The sequence below is a fragment of the Gordionus sp. m RMFG-2023 genome, chromosome 4, assembly GCF_954871325.1.
Source record: "Gordionus sp. m RMFG-2023 chromosome 4, tfGorSpeb1-WG-v2, whole genome shotgun sequence".
Taxonomy (NCBI): Eukaryota; Metazoa; Nematomorpha; class Gordioida; order Chordodea; family Parachordodidae; genus Gordionus; species Gordionus sp. m RMFG-2023.
Window position 1 is genome coordinate 22,157,841 of NC_088778.1, and position 18,531 is coordinate 22,176,371.

The 18,531-nt window shown below is 27.1% G+C and overlaps 1 protein-coding gene across 9 annotated transcripts; it reads left to right on the forward strand.

The window, feature by feature from the left end:
- Nucleotides 1-1,183: 1,183 nt before the first annotated feature.
- Nucleotides 1,184-12,730, forward strand: LOC135929172 (uncharacterized). Of its 9 annotated transcripts, none has more exons than XR_010572501.1 (11): nt 1,192-1,314; nt 1,452-1,546; nt 2,105-2,251; nt 2,401-2,495; nt 2,548-2,768; nt 2,882-3,889; nt 3,931-4,087; nt 4,152-4,343; nt 4,384-4,484; nt 8,320-8,403; nt 12,255-12,375. XR_010572501.1 is itself a non-coding variant. In XM_065465697.1 (11 exons), exons 4-11 carry the CDS (start codon nt 2,429-2,431, stop codon nt 12,569-12,571), a joined length of 2,004 nt encoding a protein of 667 aa, XP_065321769.1. In that variant the 5' UTR covers nt 1,202-1,314; nt 1,452-1,546; nt 2,105-2,251; nt 2,401-2,428; the 3' UTR covers nt 12,572-12,730. The 9 variants fall into 9 exon arrangements, 8 of the variants coding, with proteins under 8 accessions (XP_065321771.1, XP_065321773.1, XP_065321769.1 ...); XM_065465697.1 differs by lacking the exon at nt 8,320-8,403 and adding an exon at nt 12,435-12,730 and having other exon boundaries at nt 1,202-1,314; XM_065465700.1 differs by lacking the exon at nt 8,320-8,403 and adding an exon at nt 12,435-12,730 and having other exon boundaries at nt 1,202-1,314; nt 2,105-2,221.
- Nucleotides 12,731-18,531: the final 5,801 nt, after the last annotated feature.

Here is an 18,531-nt window from a genome sequence, read left to right on the forward strand (position 1 = left end):
TTGTGTTTTGATATCTTTACATAATTAACTTGTTTAATTCTTTGTGAATTTACTATTTTATTTATAGATTAGTATTTTAGGTATCAGCTCTTAAGCTATATAGAAAAAATATAGTATTTAAAATAGTAATAATCAATTTATTAGCTCAAAATTCAAAAAAAATATTAAAATTAATGCCTGGTTGGCCCATTAAAATTTTATGAAAAATCAGAAGTTTGCATGGCCTGGCCCGATTTTGTATAAACTGTTTATCTTGGTCCATTTATATATTTATGTACGAATTGCCCGGCATGACCCGATCCGTCAAATTATTTGATTGGCTCAGCTCAGTCGGACTTTCAGACGATCTGACCTTTGAAGATCTCTAATGTCTCTAAACAAGCCTCGATCGAGAGTACATTTTCAGGATTGAAATGTAGTCGTCTATCACCCTAGAGAACAAGATTGAGATATATTGGATGATATTTTAACTATACGCTGTAATCATCATTTTATATACAAATAAAAAATGACAATAAAATTTTGAGTTAGCTTTAAACTGTGTTTTATTTTTATTCCTATATATTTATCTTAAAATAGGATATTATTTATAGAGATATATGTTTATTCCTTAACCTGAACCTTTATACTTTTTCCTCTTTAACATGAAGTATATCAAAAGGTTCGTAACTCTGATAAATATTTGAAATATGAATAATAAAATTTTATTTTTCTTATGTTAACCCTTTTGTTCGAATGCTACATCTCGAGGACATTAAGGAAACTAAGTACAATACAGGTGTTATTTATTTCTAATGGAACCCTAAGTAACATAGAAGAATAGAATATAATGGAGCCAATGTACAAATGGAAGAAAATAAATATAACAGTGATTAAATTTTATTTAAATCAATGAATTATGGCTATATCAGTCATTTATAAAATAATATTTAGCAAGGATTTATATTTCTTTCTGTAATTATTTTATAATAATTTTATGTTTACCTAGAATATTCATCAAAAATCATATCCTATAGTATATAATAAAAGAAACTAAAATAATTGGTAACATGATTAGATAAGCTTGTTTATTATAATCGCGAGTAAGCGCGAAATTAAATAAAGCATTCTATTGCCAATTTTATGTCAGGATAGAAAAAAGTTTTGTTAATTTTTATTTAATATTAAAAAACAATAGGACATTGTTTATGAGTCTTGACAAAGAATCCGTTTGTTAATTGTTTTTTTAAATTTCGAGATTCATAGTTGTTAGGACAAATTTTCGATAATGTGGAAGAAATAAATTTTGCAAAACGTAAATTCTGTTAAAAACATGTAAGTTCTTTATATTTTGATATCTCTTATTTTATATTAAAAACTATTTTATTGTTGTAAGCTTCTTGATGAATTGCCTTATTTTAGAACACTACTAGAATTTTCGCATTTTTTATTGTTTATAATGCTTGATAAAGAAGGTCACAGTTCGGTTTGGAGGCGATTTTCTAAGTTCTGACCCTCGATATAACTAAACAAAACTGCCTTTTTTTTATAGTTTTGGATATTACAGGTATAAAATTTGCAAATATAAAAATAGTTAAATATGATAACAATCACACAACATTAACTATAAATATATTCATATTATTGAATAATAAGATCAGTTTTCCTTTTAAGATTAGATTTAAAATCTTCTTTATTAGACATTCCATTTTTAAGCCATGACCCAATACAAATGAGATAGTTTATTTTTCTTTATTGTTATTAAGTCACCTGCTTTGGAAAATAGGAACTGAATTTGTTTGAATAACTATATAATCTTTACGTCAGTAGAGATAAACAATAGAATCTATTATACCTAAAGATAAACATAGATTTTATTTTTTTAAATGTTTAACATTGAGGTGGATTTCCTCTAGATTATAAACTTAGAATTTAAACATTTTCTCATAATATAAACTTACATTTGTAGATTTAATGTCATTGATAAGCATATTTTAAGAGTAAATATGTCAACAAAAAGTGAGATTGGAAAGTCTAAATGAAAGTGAGCATAGATTTGTGTATGAATAGAATTAGAATAGAAAACTTCTTAATTTTTTTTATTTAATTTAATAATTAATAAAAGAAAATCTATAATTTTCTACCGGCCTGGACTGAGCCAAGCCGATTACAATGAAAAAACTCCCAGAACTAATTCCAGAAGTTGAATGGCCACTCCAAACCCAGAAAACTTGACAGTTCGGTTTCTTTAATAGAAACATATTTAAATAATGTATATCTTTAATTTTTATGTTAGGGTCTGTTTCTAAATGATTTGTAGATATAATAAATTTCAAGATTCTAATTTACATTATTTATTATATAAATAAATAAATATTATATTGTATAATAAATAATTTAACTATTTTTTATGAAATATAGATACAAAGGGGGTCCTAAATAAATTTAAATGTTTTCGATTATAATTACATTGATCTTAACGATCCTGGGATCTGAATTCTTTACATCTTTATCAAGTAATATAAATTAAAATGATGGATTAATAAATTAAATTGGACAAATTATAAGGTGTTATTTCAAAACATTCATGTGATCGATTTTGCGATGGTAAGATAAAAGTGTGTGATTTTGAATTTCGAATAACTTTTTCAAGGACCATGGCAGAAAATGTGTGCGGAAAGTGTCCTTTTATCATCAAAGATTGTTATAAAGAGTTTTGCATAGTTGCCGATGGAACTGAAAGACCTATTTTTTTAGTCAATGAAAAATTTCCTGGTCCAGAAATTAAAGTAGTTATACCAATGTTTAAAACACTCTAATTTTTCTTTCTAAATTTAATTTTTAATTAAATTATTAAAAACAATATTTTACAATAAATAATCAAGTATTGTTTTTAAATTAGGTATGCGAAAATGATATAGTCAAGGTTAACGTTAAGAACATGTTGATCAACGGAGAAGCCATAACCATTCATTGGCATGGGGTATATCAAATAAAGACTCCTTATATGGATGGGACACCTATGGTAACCCAATGTCCTATAATAGGTGGATCGACATTCCAATATGTATGGAAAGCACAACCTGCTGGCACCAAATTTTGGCATGCCCACACAGCCCTACACAGAGTAGACGGGATTGTTGGAAGCTTGATTGTTAATCCTATTCCTACTCATGCTTATAAAACTTACAAGGGTTCTACAGGTTTTAATAATATAAACGAGATAATCGTAATAATTCAGGAATGGAAAAATTCACTCTCCCCTTTTCACTTTATAAAAGATGATGAGTCTGCTCCGTCGCTACTAATAAATGGAAGGCAGGGTGTATTTCCTCTTTCACCCCCAAGTTATTTCTTAGTTAAACAATACGATACAGACCCGAATGATTTGTTTTTTGATACCTTACCTTATGTCAGATTTATAAGTAACGGTTTCTTGTATTGTCCAATAGAAATAGTTATTCAAGATCATTTTATGATTATAGTTGACATAGATGGATACCCAATAGATAAACCATATCATGCCATCGATATTCTTACCATATTTCCTGGGGAGAGATACGATGTCAAAATTTTGCTTAAAGAAGATTATTTAAAATATGAAAAAGAACTAGACACCTTAATTCTCTTAAATAACACTTATAAAGAACCGTTGAGGTCAAATACTTTTTTTAGTTATAATAACTTTAGAAAAACATTCTACGAAATGAGGATTTGGAGTTCCGGAGATTGTGATCATGGAAATATGGTGGCAAACGCTTCAGCATATATAATTTATGCACCAAATAAACATTTTTCTGAATCTGATACACTAAAAGTTATAAAAAACGAAATATTTAAATCAGATCGGATGTTACAACAAATTCATAAAGAATTTAAAACTGGAGATTATCATTACCATAACAAAATAGTAAGCATGCTAAAATATATAGGATATTTTTATTTTATAAGATAGCGAATCCTGTCCATTTTAAAAATTTTGGACACTCAATTAATCAACTTCCAATAACAAATTTTAAGAGCATGAAGGAAGTATCTTTAAAACCAATTTATGGGACACCAGATGTCAAACTATACTTGTTTACCGACAGTTATTTATTAGGAGAAGGTAAATAAAATTTTAAATACGATCATCGATCATTATTGGATTATAAATCATTTGTCTGTAATAGATATTCCAATGTTCGACAATATATCTTTCAAGCCACCCTCTGCTCCTCTATTATCCCAACCGTTGGATGTACCGAAAAATGAAATTTGTAATATTGATTCTCGGCCAGAGTGTAACCATATAATGTGTTCTTGTACCCATTTATACAACATAAAATTAAATTCACTGGTGGAATTAATTATCGTTGACGAAGGTTTTTATGAAATAGATATAAATTTCCAATTATTATTTAGGCTTAAACGGGGATTACGATATCCATTCTATACATTTGCATGGTTATTCTTTTAGATTATTAGCCCAAGAAAAGTTGGCAACCAACATCTCGGTTCACGAGGTAAAATATATAAGACTTTATATTAAACTACCCTACCTCATTGATACCTGACCACCTATCATTTTTAACTTAGATTAATTTTCGAATTTGAAAATAATTATTAATCTATTAAAAATAAATTAAAAACGTAGATATATTATGATATTAAGCTAGTAATGTAAAAATTTATTTATAAATTAATTTTTATTCAAATTTTATTTTCTTTATATGGGTATAAGACCATAAATATCCACATTTTGAGCTGGCACGTGATAGGAAGTTTCAGTTGGGGAGATTTATGTTATTTTTTTATAATCCACTAAAAAAATAATTGGATGCTAAGTTTAGCCGAAACTGCCAAGGGACTGTCTGTGAGAACACTATTAACTCATATAACTGCCGAGGAAATTCTGAAAGACAGTTAGCACATCCATTAGCCATACTTCGATCTAGATGTACTACAGAAATGTAATATCAGGGGTTTTGAGCCTACTCAGAATAGAGGACTTTTAAAATAAATAATTCAAAAGATGAAAGGATTCTAGGGAAAAATTATTTTAAAAAATTTACATATCTTCTTTTTTAAACATATGATTTGATGAGATTTCTGCAATTGTGCCTTATATAAAGGTGGGTATATGAGGCAATATTTTATTAAGAGATTACATGAATCAATGGCATCATAAATTTGAAGCATCCCCTATCCCTTATTTTTTTAAATATACATTTATATACTACCCCCCCCCCCCCCACTGATTATATTATATTTATAATAAATGTTAAAGTCATTAAAAAACATTCAAGCAGGGTTGTCAGGCATCCCCTCATCAGCGAGAGACTCCTATATTTAGTCAACAAGCAGAGACCCCACCTTCAAAACTCTGGCAGAATCTCCCGCTATTTTAAAATTTCTTCCGCATTGAATTTTTTAGAATTTTAAATTTATGACTTATAAATAATAATTTTGAGAATCAGTTGGAAAATAATTGTTTTTGTTTAAAATTAATATATTTTTATAAAATTTTGGGAATAACTAGAAATTAAAATTTAAAATTAAGAATAAAATATTAACTATTGGGGAAAATATTATAAAATGATACCAACTTTGTTAAGTACGATAAAGTAAAAATTAAAGGAATAAATGGGGGAGCGAAAAGAGCATTTTTATATCAGGCCGCTGCTAAAAAAATTTCCAGAATTTTAAATTTCTCCTTCAAAAAAGATTTTGACCTGGTAAACCTGTATTCAATCCTAAATCTCGAAGATATTAAGTAAACATATGAAGTTATAGCTGTAAAAAATACAAAGTCGAGCCAAAATATTTTTGATTTATAAATTATTTCTATATATATCAGAGACCTGCAGGCTGAGCCGGCCAATATTTTAATTTACTCAGGATAAATTTTCTTCGGGCCGGGCCTAAAAATGTTTTTAAAAAAATACCCGTGCCGGGCCATTTATTTTAAGACCAAATATTTTTAATTCCCATTTATTAACTATAAAAATTAAAAATAAATATAATATTTTTAAAAAAATCTCGAGAGGGATTGAAATTTTTTTTTACAGGCCGGGCAAAACCCGGGTAGGGCCGAAAAAAATTCCTGAAAAAAAATTCCGGGCCGTGCAAATGGTACCTCTGTAGGTCACTTCTAAATATATTATAAAATATATTTTAAAAATGCCCATTTCGAGAATAAGCAGTTATAGTGAAAAATATGTAATATATTATTAAAAACAAAAAACATTTAAACAAATATATTTATTATCGATTAAAGGATATAATGAAAAGAAGAAGGGACAAGTAATATTTAAATTTTAAACAAAAATCTATTGTTTATTTATAAAATATATTTTCCCTAAAAAAATTAATTAAATTTTTTTTTAAATTTATTAACTTTTTTTAAAACTCTAAATACTCTTTGTAAACTCTTCTGGGATTTTTTATGAATAAAATATCTTTCATGAAATTTTAAATATTAATATTTTTTAGGATTTCTTTTCTATTTAAATCAATTTATTTCGATAAAAATATGATATATATTTCTATTTTATAATAATATATAGACAAAATAATAATAGGTATATAAAAAAATTATGTATAAAATCATTCCATATGTTTATCGACTTCGAAGATAATACCTTTTTAGAATATAAAACAGTATAAATTTAAATTATTAATATAAATTCATTATTAGAGATTACCTAATTAACCGGCTGTCCGTGATGACCCAACTCCAGATATTGTTGCATATGATAAAAGTTCGTAAAATCATATGGAATGAATCCACGAAAGAGTTCGATAATATTGGTAATAATTTCATCTTGTGAATTAGGTCGAGGAGTGATTGCCCGAAATTTATTTTTTAATATACCAAAAAAATTTATATGTGATTAAGCTAGGGTGAATATGGTGGTGGGTATTCAATTCTATTTTTGTAGGCATCGATTAAATGGGATTTATAAATTAGATGCAAAATCCATTAGAATGATTGCATCAGGTGGCAAAATATCAATAAATCTCGGAATAATACCATTATAAGCTTCCTCTATAATTTTGTAATGAATTACTCCTCCGATTCCAATTGTGCAAAGAATACTAACATTTTTTCCCTTCGTCTCCATTTATTTCTGGAAATGTATCTTGTCTACATTTATGAACTGACACAATAGACATTCTAATATAATTAGCGATGTCTTTAACTTTCATTTGTTGTTTTCCGGTAGAGACAACATTTTACTATGTCGATTTTTTCTTTATTCCTATTTTTGCACATTTTTGGATCTTTAAATAGTAGACGAGGATTGGGAGTTTGCATTCAAGTTAGGATTGATAGAATTTGATAATATATTATAATTTGTAAACGTTATATTAATTAAAAATATTTCTTTAAATTTTTTTAAAGAAATTTAAATTTATTTTACCTAAAATATATTTTATAAATAAACAATAGATTTTCATTTAAACATTACCTACCCCTTCTATTTTTCATTATATTCTTTAATCGATAATAAATATGCTTTGTTTAAATTTTTTTATTTTTAATTAATATATTAAATATTTTTCATTGTATTAGCTAGTTTTTACTAGAGTTTGTTAAAATATTCATAAAAAATTGGAAGTAACACACCCAGATTTGCCGTCCCCTCTATTTTATTAATTTTTTACTCCCTATCCCCAATCCCCTCTATTTTATTAATTTTTTACTCCCTATCCCCAAAAACATTAATACCTATCCCCTGAAAGATATATGGAGATAAATGGCGCCTACCCCTCCCTCCTCAAGGTAAACAATGTAATTTGTATAAGAATTAAGAAATGCAATAAGGATTATTGATAAAGGACATGTATATGATGTTAAGAAACTACAATACCAGAGAGAAATATTATTAAAATCTTAACGATTTCTGCGAAACATTTAGTACAATACGGTAATATTTATCATATTTTAAAGGTGAAAGTTTTTTTATGTTGCATTAGATTAGTGGCTATACAACTTGTAGAGTATTTAGCTTTATGACTCAAACAGATTCCTAATTTTACTTCAAAGGAAAGAAGTTATATGGAAAGACGTGTATAAAAAATGGCATTGCAAAGCTTTGTTCCTTTTATAAATCAAACTATTGTGCAAAAGAATTACAAGAACAATTTATAATATTACGAAGTCCAATAATGTCATTTGCTTGTAAATGTATTATAACGATATTTATCCATTATTTAGCATAGAGTGTTTGACGATGAAGGCGATACCGCAAATTGAATTAAATTTATTATACCTCACCATTTACTATATAAATTATCTGACTTTGAAATTTAATAATTTTATATATAGTTTAAATATTTGAAATTTTTATGAAGGGAAGGGTGACTGCGCTATAGGATATCTCACTATGGAGCCCCTACCATCAGTAGCTCATGGGGAATAGAGGGCATCACTGATAGGTAAACAAGTTTCCATAACTAATATTACATTCAATAGAATATTCTTTCTATAAGAGAAAAATATTATTTGAAATTTTGTTTACATAATACTATTTTCTATAGCCTAAGAAAAAACCATTTAACTATGTTAAGAAAGAAAAATATAGGGTTTTAAAATACGTAAACGATCAAAAGGGCAATGAGAAAACACAATATTCATGGACGAATCAAAATTTGTTATAAGTTTTGGGTCTGTACAAAATAGTGTTATAAAAACAAAGCAGAAAAATTTCACTCTGATTTCTGTAAAACTTAAGTACAGATAGTTAAATGGCATGAGGTCGCATGAAGACACAAGGCCAGGATATTTTTTTAGCAAATAATATATTAAATGTTGTTCGATATTAATATGCTCAAAGAAGTACTGATCCGATCAATTTAATCATTATCATTAGGACATGTAGCAACAATTCGCAGCAAAATGGAGCTCCCTGTCATACCGTTAAATCTATAAAAACCTTGCAAGGATCATAATATCAGTCTGTCATTTTAGATATTGAAAATATAGTGGGTTTACTCAAACCAGAGCTTAAAAAACAACGTTTATAACAAAAGAGTTTATATAGAAATTAATATCTCAAAATATGTGACAGTTTAATGCCACAGAGAATAGCTGCAGTTATGGCCAGGGTAGATATAATATTTAATATAGCTGGACAAATATAATAATATTTTAGCATAGTAGGGCGATAAATCTGAATAAAGTTACATATTTTAAATCATTTAATCATTAATATTAAATTTTGTTCATTTTATATTGGTATTTTATAATAATAAAGGTTGTGAAGAAAAAAAATAATTAAGTGTTCATGATTATTTTTTAATTTTAAAAATTTCAATAATCTATCAAAAAAAATAAGAGTGGACAGATATCAATATAGTAGGGTTGTATATATTATTCACATTACAACAATATAGCTAAAGGCCTTTCCTCAAATACATTACTGCGAATATAGATTTCTGCCAAATAATAATTTCGAAAATAAATTATCGCAAATGCATCTGCGAAAAGATTAAAATAGATAATCCCGACATTAAGTCGAATGACAATTTCGCCTTCTAAACTAAATATAGGCTTTCTTGGATCTAAATGAGAATCCTTAAGAAATGTAAATAAAAATAACTTTTATATATTTTATATTTATCGGCCTCCTTTTTCTTCTTTTTTTTGATCTGCCTCAAAAATTCTTGTGGCTTCGTTGGCAAAATGCCCACTTGGTCTTATAGCAAGTCCACCTCTGTGTGCAATAATATTTGGGAATGTACATTTTCAACGATCATTACAAGTTACAACTAATTTATAAATATAATTTAGATCTGAAATTTTTTTTTAAGAATGATACTCATTTAGATTTAAATTATTTAAAAATATATAGTAGAGATCTGCAAACCACTGGTCGGGCCGGGTCTATATTTTAAAATTTAATTTTGGTTCGGGTTGAGCCTAATATTTTTTTAAAAATCGGGCAAGGTCGGTCTTAAATTTTTAAATATGATATTATATTTTGTCAAATAAATTGATATAATTTAATATCCTAAACAAGGCGCTAATATTTTTTATGTTTAACGAATAATTTATTTCGGATCGGACTTTTCGGGACAAATAAAAAAATTTGTTCAAGATGCCGAGGGGAACAAATTTTTTAAACAAAATTTCAGGACGGGCCGGCCTTTAATAATTAGGCCTGCAGAGCACTAATATATAGTGTATTTTTATTTATAAATATGAATTAAAAAAATTGAGTTATTCGTTTTTGATCATTTTATAAAAGAAAAATTAGCTTAATAATATAAACATTATTTACTTATTAAAATAATTAATAATTCACTTTGTTGCCTCAATTCAAATTGTAATTAAACGTGCCCATCAAACTTGGTGGTGGAAAGATGATTGGATAAGTGATCCATAACCAACCCTCATTTAAAACTAGAACCCTTTTACATATTTATAAAGCTATGAATCTTTTAAAATAATGTATGTTTATTTTTAGTAAATCTAAATGAGTGCCAGTCTTAGAGTAAAAAAATATTTTCAGGCCAAAATTTTATTTTCTAAATTAAGTGTAACTTGTAACGATCGTGAGACATATGCATTTCCAAATTGCCACCTATTGGGTTGATTTAATGAATTTTCGTGGTAAAAAATCAGGATATTAAATTAAATTCTTTTATATTATTATTAAAATATATATATTAAATCTATTGTTAATATGAGAATACACAATAAGTAAATGAAACTTAAATTTAATAACCCGAATGGCCTGAGTCGAATTGATGCCACCCCTAGTTATCACAACGCTGAATTTATCGCACTTTGAAGTGATACCTTATAGTATGCTGCTTAAGTTGTAACAATAGTAGTAAGGAAGGTTGGGTAACAATGCACTAGGAATGATTGAATGATCCATTTTATGTGTTTCCTTATTGTAAAGATTTTAAAAAATATTTATAATTATTAGTATTAATTATGTAATAATTATAACCAGGGGGTATTTGCCCGTTAAATATTGCCCCTATCGAACTAACCTCTATTGAAAAATAGATTGAACTTGGAAGGGTTGATATGACATTTGTCTGCAAAGTGCACAAAGTCTCTTCCATCAACTTAATACTGATATCTGATTATTTAATTTATAGATTACACGGCATTTCACGTATTATTTATCAAAGATACTTTTACGATGAAAAAATTATTATACCAACTAAATGGCTTAATCATCACCTTGTGGATATCACAAATTTCGGCGATTTTTAGCTAGATGTAGAATTTGCCATTGGTGATATAAAAAATGGGTAACAATGGCTAATGTATTGTGATTTTTCTTATAAGCACTTTTTAATATTTTCTTCTGCTGCTATTGAAGATATGGGATCATTACTATTAAATATTATACTGTGATAAAGATGGTTATTTATTGCGAGGGTCAAAGTACATTTTTCCACGATTCATAACAATGACACAGTAACGATTGAAGTATATTTTTAAAAACTTTCGATTTTTCTTATCCAAAATTTATCATCCAATATATTATCTCCTATTTCTCTAAAGTATATGGCACACAAAAAGTCGATTGAACCATAACTTTCAAGGCTCTTTTGAAAATTTGTAGTTGCTGCAATATTTTATAAAAAGAAGTACGCCTTGAATAGTAATTAATGCAAATGATATAGTGTGCTGATTTTCATAGCGAATTCGCTTGGAATGTGTTTATCTTTAAAAAAAATAAGATTAATGAATTAAATATAGGACTACCTGTTCAAAATTTCTATAATATATCCAAAAGCTTTATCTCAGAGAGATCTTGCCAATTGTTTTTTATTGGGTAATTTATAAATAGGGTGCTTTCTTTTAAAAACTCTTTATTAATATAATGATTTTTATTGATGTGAAACGAAGTCTTTGCACAGGCCGCCTTTGCATGAATTGTATTTTAAGTTTTATTGGTACTAGCTTATTGGAAAAACATTATACTAGATTGTTTCCTTCCTAATTTTATATTTGCTAAAGTTTCCTGATAGAATAAAACCCGAAATGTTAGGTGTGGTATTAGGTAATGCTGTTCCCTAAGTTGAGTAGATGTAGAATTGTTAAAGTAGTACGCCAGCGGTAGCTACTAGCGTGATTTTAAAAAAATAGTCAACATGGTAGAGAGTTGTTTAAAAGTTTATATATGTTCCGTATCACAGATGGAAGTAATATTCTACAGGTATGTCTTCGCGGAAATGCATTTGCGATAATATTTTCACAGTAATATGTCCGAAAAAATTTTGAGGTATAATTACATTTAAAATGTAACCATAATTATTTAAAGGTAAAGAAATTGGATCAGCATGGAAAACTTAAAAGAGATCTAAAATCACCTGTTATAAAAGACACCGTGGCAGTTCCTAATGGAGGCTATGTCATAATTCGTTTTGTAGCTGATAATCCTGGTATAATTTCATTCATAAAATATGCAAAATATAAATTATACCTATTATACATAATGTAGGTTATTGGATGCTGCATTGTCATTTGGATTTTCATTTCATGAAAGGGATGGCTCTTTTATTCAAAGTCGGCGAGCAAAGAGATATGGGTCGGGTACCTTTAAAATTCCCAAAATGTGGTAATTGGGCACCTACCTAAGAAAAATCAATTTATTGAAATTTAAAAAATATTTATTCAAACTATAACTCAATTTACTATAAATAATTTATACTTTGCTTATTCTAGTTACATTTTGGTAATTAAATGCAATAGTTATTATTTCATTTCAATAATAAATTAAATGGCTAATTACATTAATCTTAGATATTTTATCATATTTGCATATTCTTTTTAAATAATGTAGGAGTTTAGCAAATTTGGTAATTTTTAGAAAATCTTTATACCGAATTTATATCTCACATTTATTAATTTTGCCGGAATCATATTCCAGTATTTAAAAACAAAAGCTGAGAACAGTGAAACATAACCCTAAATTTTTTAAACGTTATTACTCATATTCAATTATATGATGCTGTCATGTTGTAACTGAAAATATAAAAATAATATTGGTTAATTTATAATTTTTCTATTTGTTATGCCGATGACTTTTTATTCCTTTTCTACAATTTTGTAAAATTTTTCGATCAGTTCAGAATTTCGATAAACCTTATTTTAGATGTCAGATTACGAAAAATATCTTCTTGAGTGCATTGATGATGATAGTCATTGTTATTGTTCATCAGGCGCGTAACCAATGGGGGGGGTCCCCCCCATCACAAATTTGACTGTTTTCATAAATATCATTTTAAGCTAATAAAAATTTTACCCCCCCCCCCCCTTCATAATCTAAATTTTACAAATATTTGAATATCAATTTTCCAACATAAAACTTATTTTTTATAAATAAATTTTTTTTAAATTTCCTTTCCTTGTGAGTACATTAACATTATTCAAAAATATTAATAAAAAATGGAGAAATTTTTAGTCAAAGACAAAGATATTGAAATCGAACGGTATATAATTTATTAATAAATATATTTATTATATGAAATTCAAAATTATTAGTTAGTGAGTTAGAATTAATAAGTATTTTTTAATAATATTTTAATTATTAATAAATATCTAATTTTATATTTTTCATTTTTCTTTAGAACAGAAGATATACAAAATTTAAATATGATAATATTGTATTTGATAGTAGTTATAAAAACTTGCTTTTTAAATTATTTTCTAGTCAATATTTTATACACTGTGCAATTAGTATTTTCAATAAAAAAAATTTATTCTACTTATATTGTATGAGAATTTAAGCTGAGGCTAGTTTTTAAAGCAAATTTTAAAATAAAATAACATTAAACTTTATTTCAACTTTACATTTAAAAAAACTTTATTAAATATAACATACCTAACTTAAAATAATAAAAAATAGGCTTGTAATATCGGTATGCACAAATTAGTAAATAAAAGTTAAAAAAAGATATATAATTATTATTAAATTATTCATAATTTAATAGAAAAGCTAAAACATAAGACCCGGCCGAAGGCCGGCAAAAGCTGGCCAAAGGCCAGCTAAGGGGGTTTGGGGGCGAAACCCCCCCAAAAATTCCCCCCCCCCCCATAAGAAAATCCTGGATACGCCACTGTTGTTCATCTATTAAATGCGACCTTCAGCTTTTTGGAGAAGAGGTTTGCATTCCTACTATATCTTATAAATGGGGTAGGGTCCTAGTCAAACATTACTCCCTTTTATTAATGAACTTGTAGCATCAATGGCAAGTGCGAACTCGATCAATAAACTTTGAAGATAAAAATAATGAGGTTTTACATTCAAGAAGTATTAATAAGCAAAATTTGTAAGCTCTGAGTTATATAACTAAGGACTTAACTAATGTGCATTTTTGATAAAATTTTAACTGTAATTTAACGCAGAAACCCGGAGTGAACTGGAATATTCCCATAAACCCTTACATCTTTGTAAATATCTGAACTGTAGCTGCAGTAGCGTCATGAGAGGAGGGCAGGGGCTCGAGCCCCCTGAAAAATTTGAAGTGCCCTTTTTTTATACAACTAATAAAAAAAAAAGTATAGCTAATGTTTTCATATTTCCACTATGACATAAATTTATCCACAATCCTTTAAATGATTAAATAATCAATTTTATAGATATTTGATTTAGTTGCATTTATTTAATTAATCTAATTCAGAGACCTGCAGGACGAGCTCGGGCACACGGGACAGGCCGTATTTTATTTTTTTAAAATGTACCCAAAAATCTGGGACGGGCCTGAAAATATATTTTTTTTTAAATTATATTTTAGAACCAAAATTTTAAATCGTCATTATTAGCTATAAAAATTAAAAAAATATATAATATATTTTTTAAAAATCAGGGCCGGGCCTGAAAATTTCTTTTTTAAAAAAAAAGTCAGGCCGGGTTTCAAAATATAAAACCCTGGCCGGGCCGAAATTTTTTTTTAAATATCCGGCCCGGACCTGTGCCGTGCATGGTACCTCTGCAGGTCTCTGATTTAAGGATAATATCACCACCTGCCCAAGAGAGAAAGGCTATTAGTCCCATATAAATTTCAAAATGACCAAATTTATAAGATTTTATTTTTATATATTATTTATTGAATTTTGGAATTTGAGATATTTTAAAGCATTAGTATTGATAGCCTTAATAATGAAAAATAGTTTTTGTATTGTCTTAATATGCAAATTTTTGTGAAGTTGTTCAAATTAGAGGTCTGCATTGGCGGGTTTTGGACCAAAAGCCCGCCCATCCAATCTTTTAAAAAAATTTAACCCGCCCGCCTAGCCCACCCATAGTTTTCAAAAAAATATATACCCGCCCGCCCCGCCCATTTGTCTAAATTCCTTACCTGCCCGCCCGTCCGCCCATTAGTCTAAAATTTTTTACCCGCCCGCCCATTATTTATAAAAAAATTTTAACCCAAGCCCGCTTATAAAATTTAATTATGGTCATTCTTTCATTTTTTTAAACATCTAATAAAAATATTTCAGCATTACACCTCTATAAAAAGTTTATAATTTAGGAAATTAATATAAGTATAAAAATAATCAATGTAAATTATGGACAATTTATTTGATCATGAAAAAATATAAATGTAAAATTAATATTATATGTAATTATAATGCAAAAATAATAATGAATCAACATTTTCTGGATTCAAACACGTTCTTCTTTGTTTTAAAAATCTTCCAGCAATGCTAATCCCGTGTTCGGAAGAAGCACTGGAAAAGTTTTATTACATTCTCATAAAAGGAAATTTTTAATAGACAAAAATGTTTATTTATTCTAAGATTGTTGTGTTTATTACATAATATAGTTAAGTAAATGTTCTTCACTTAAAAAAAACGATTGGTATACAATAAAAAAAGAAATATTGTTATAGATCATTTAAACCCGCCCGCCCACCTGCCCATTCTCAAAAAATTCTTTACCCGCCCATACGCCCGCCCACTTAGATGGGCATGCGTGGGCGGGCGAGCCGAAACCCCGCCCAATGCAGACTTCTAGTTCAAATCTGTCTTTCATAATATTTCCCAGATGTGAGGAATTAAATCTTTAATCAAATAATATCCAAATTGTCTTTACTAATTGATGGTTAATGCTAATTAGTTTATAATATCAGAATCTCAGAAATTTGTTTGCTTTTAATGATAATATATATAAAAAAAAGTTTATTTTCCTTTAAAAAAATTTGAATGGTCGACACCAAAGTTAACCCAGTCCGTTCATTTTTAACTTATAATATTCCCTTAAATGAATCACTTTGTAATAAAGGTAAGTGCAAAATCCTATTTACAGGTGACCATGGAGCTCACGTGGAAAGGCATCATTCTAAAAGACATGAATCCCTATATAAAATAATTAAAGCTTCCCTAATTTATTTTGCCATGAATATCGAAATCTAGCCATAATATTTGAGCAGTCATTAAATTCTATGATCAGGGCTAAAATGGATAAAAGCAGATTAATAAATTCTTGTATAGAGTTATTAATATATTTTTTATATATTATTCATAGATACTAATAATAAAAATAAATTAATTTCATTTTTATAAATAAACAGTATATTAACTTAAGTTATAGAAAATAATATTCATAATTAAATTATTAATTAAAATCATATACGATGGTGTTGCTTCAATTTCAATAAAAATTATTTTAATTCTTTTTTTTAATTACAATGAACCTTTATAAAACCTTCAATTAGCAGAACCGGATCTTTATAAATTTTTCTTAAGAACCGAACCATTTTTTTTATTCCTTATCACTTTATTATTATATAGAATAGGATGTTACTTTAAATCGAAAATATGTTATGCTAAAACACTCATCTAGCACAAGTATATATTTTTTTAATATAAATTACAAATATAAATGAATAAAAATTTGTTGAAAAGATTTTTTATTGTGCACATAAATTAAAGTTACTAAATATAAACTTCATTAACCTATTTTATAAAAATAATGGACAGGATAACCCTTATCAATTAATTTCAGAATCACAAGGCATAAGATAAAAAATTTCTGATTCATCCATCAATAAAGGGGAAATTTCTGATTCATCCATTAACAGATAAATGAGAAAATTATGATTCTGCGTCATTCTTGACTGGCCATTAAGCTAGTAGATAATAATTAAATTAAATACACAACCTTTCTTGAGAGAGTAATTGTAGGCAATTAAATAATTAAACTATTTTCTTTGGGTAAAATTATAGATGCAAATAGAGATTTTATATTATTCAACTTGATTTTCTCAGTGTAAACATATATAAAATAAGGTTACCTCCTTTTTTGAAAGGATAGGATTCTTAGGTAAATGAGAATTTATATTTTTCATTATTATTTAATTGTTATATAGATAACATATAGTAAAATATTATGTCATAAAAAATAGGGTAAAGTTTTTATATAAAGATTAAAAATCTAAATGGTCAGATAAAAAGAAAATCTTTTGATTATATGCCTATAAATTCATTTAGTAAATTTATTACCCAAAAATGTAATGTGTTACTTTTTTTCACCTTAAAATCATTTTTTGAAGGGGTTTATTTAAACCTAAAAACCTAATTTTAGCGGAAATGAATTCCAGCATGTTTAGAATACCTATCTTATGAATTGTAGACAATTTTGCCATTAACCTTATTCATTTATAATTTATTTAAAAGATCTATGGAAAACTAATATATATTATATTAAGTACAAAAGTTCATAGCATGTGGCTGAAATTCATAGGGTAGGTATTCCAAACATGATGTATATTTCCGGTAAAAATAGATTTTCAAATTTAAAAAAACGCTTTCAAAAAAGGATTTAAAGTTGAAAAAAAAACACATGGAAATAATACATTGGCCCTAACATAAACACTATATCTCTATAAAATATAATTTGAAAGAAAAATATAAAAGTTAAAAAGATATATAAATAAAATTTATACATTTTTATAATAAAAAAGATGAAAAACCAAAATTCATTTTATAAAAATATAACAGCCAAAGGATTATAATAAATGAACATAAAAACCTCCAAAATTTATGGGAAAAAACGTGCTGTAAGTAAAGTAAGTAAGGTCAAAAAAGTAACGTCGTTACTAACTTCGTTGCCTTTTTGAAGAAAAGGAACACCATTTTTTACCTTCTTCTAGAGGTAACGAGTAAAGGTTACGTGTTTCTTTTTTTTAAGTAACGGTAACGAAAAACGTTACTCGTTACTTAAAATTTTTTCTTAAAAAATATTTCAAAAAGAATAACATATTTTATTGTACTATAATATTACTTTTATTTATTTTTTATTATAAATAATTTAAGCCTGGTTTTTATCATATCAACCACCATTTCTTCATTTTTATTTTAAATTCTCGTTGTTAAATTTTCAGTTGAACGTTAATCTAATTAATATTCAATCAAAATTCAAAGTAAATGATAATAATAATATTATTATTCTATTTATAATTTATTTTAAGAATATTATGTCCATAGTACTTACTTCTTCAGATGAAGATTATTTAACCCTTCCCTGGTCCCAATTTGAAACATATTTTACACCAATATTAAGGGTACAAAGTTTACACTTTGTAAATATAAAT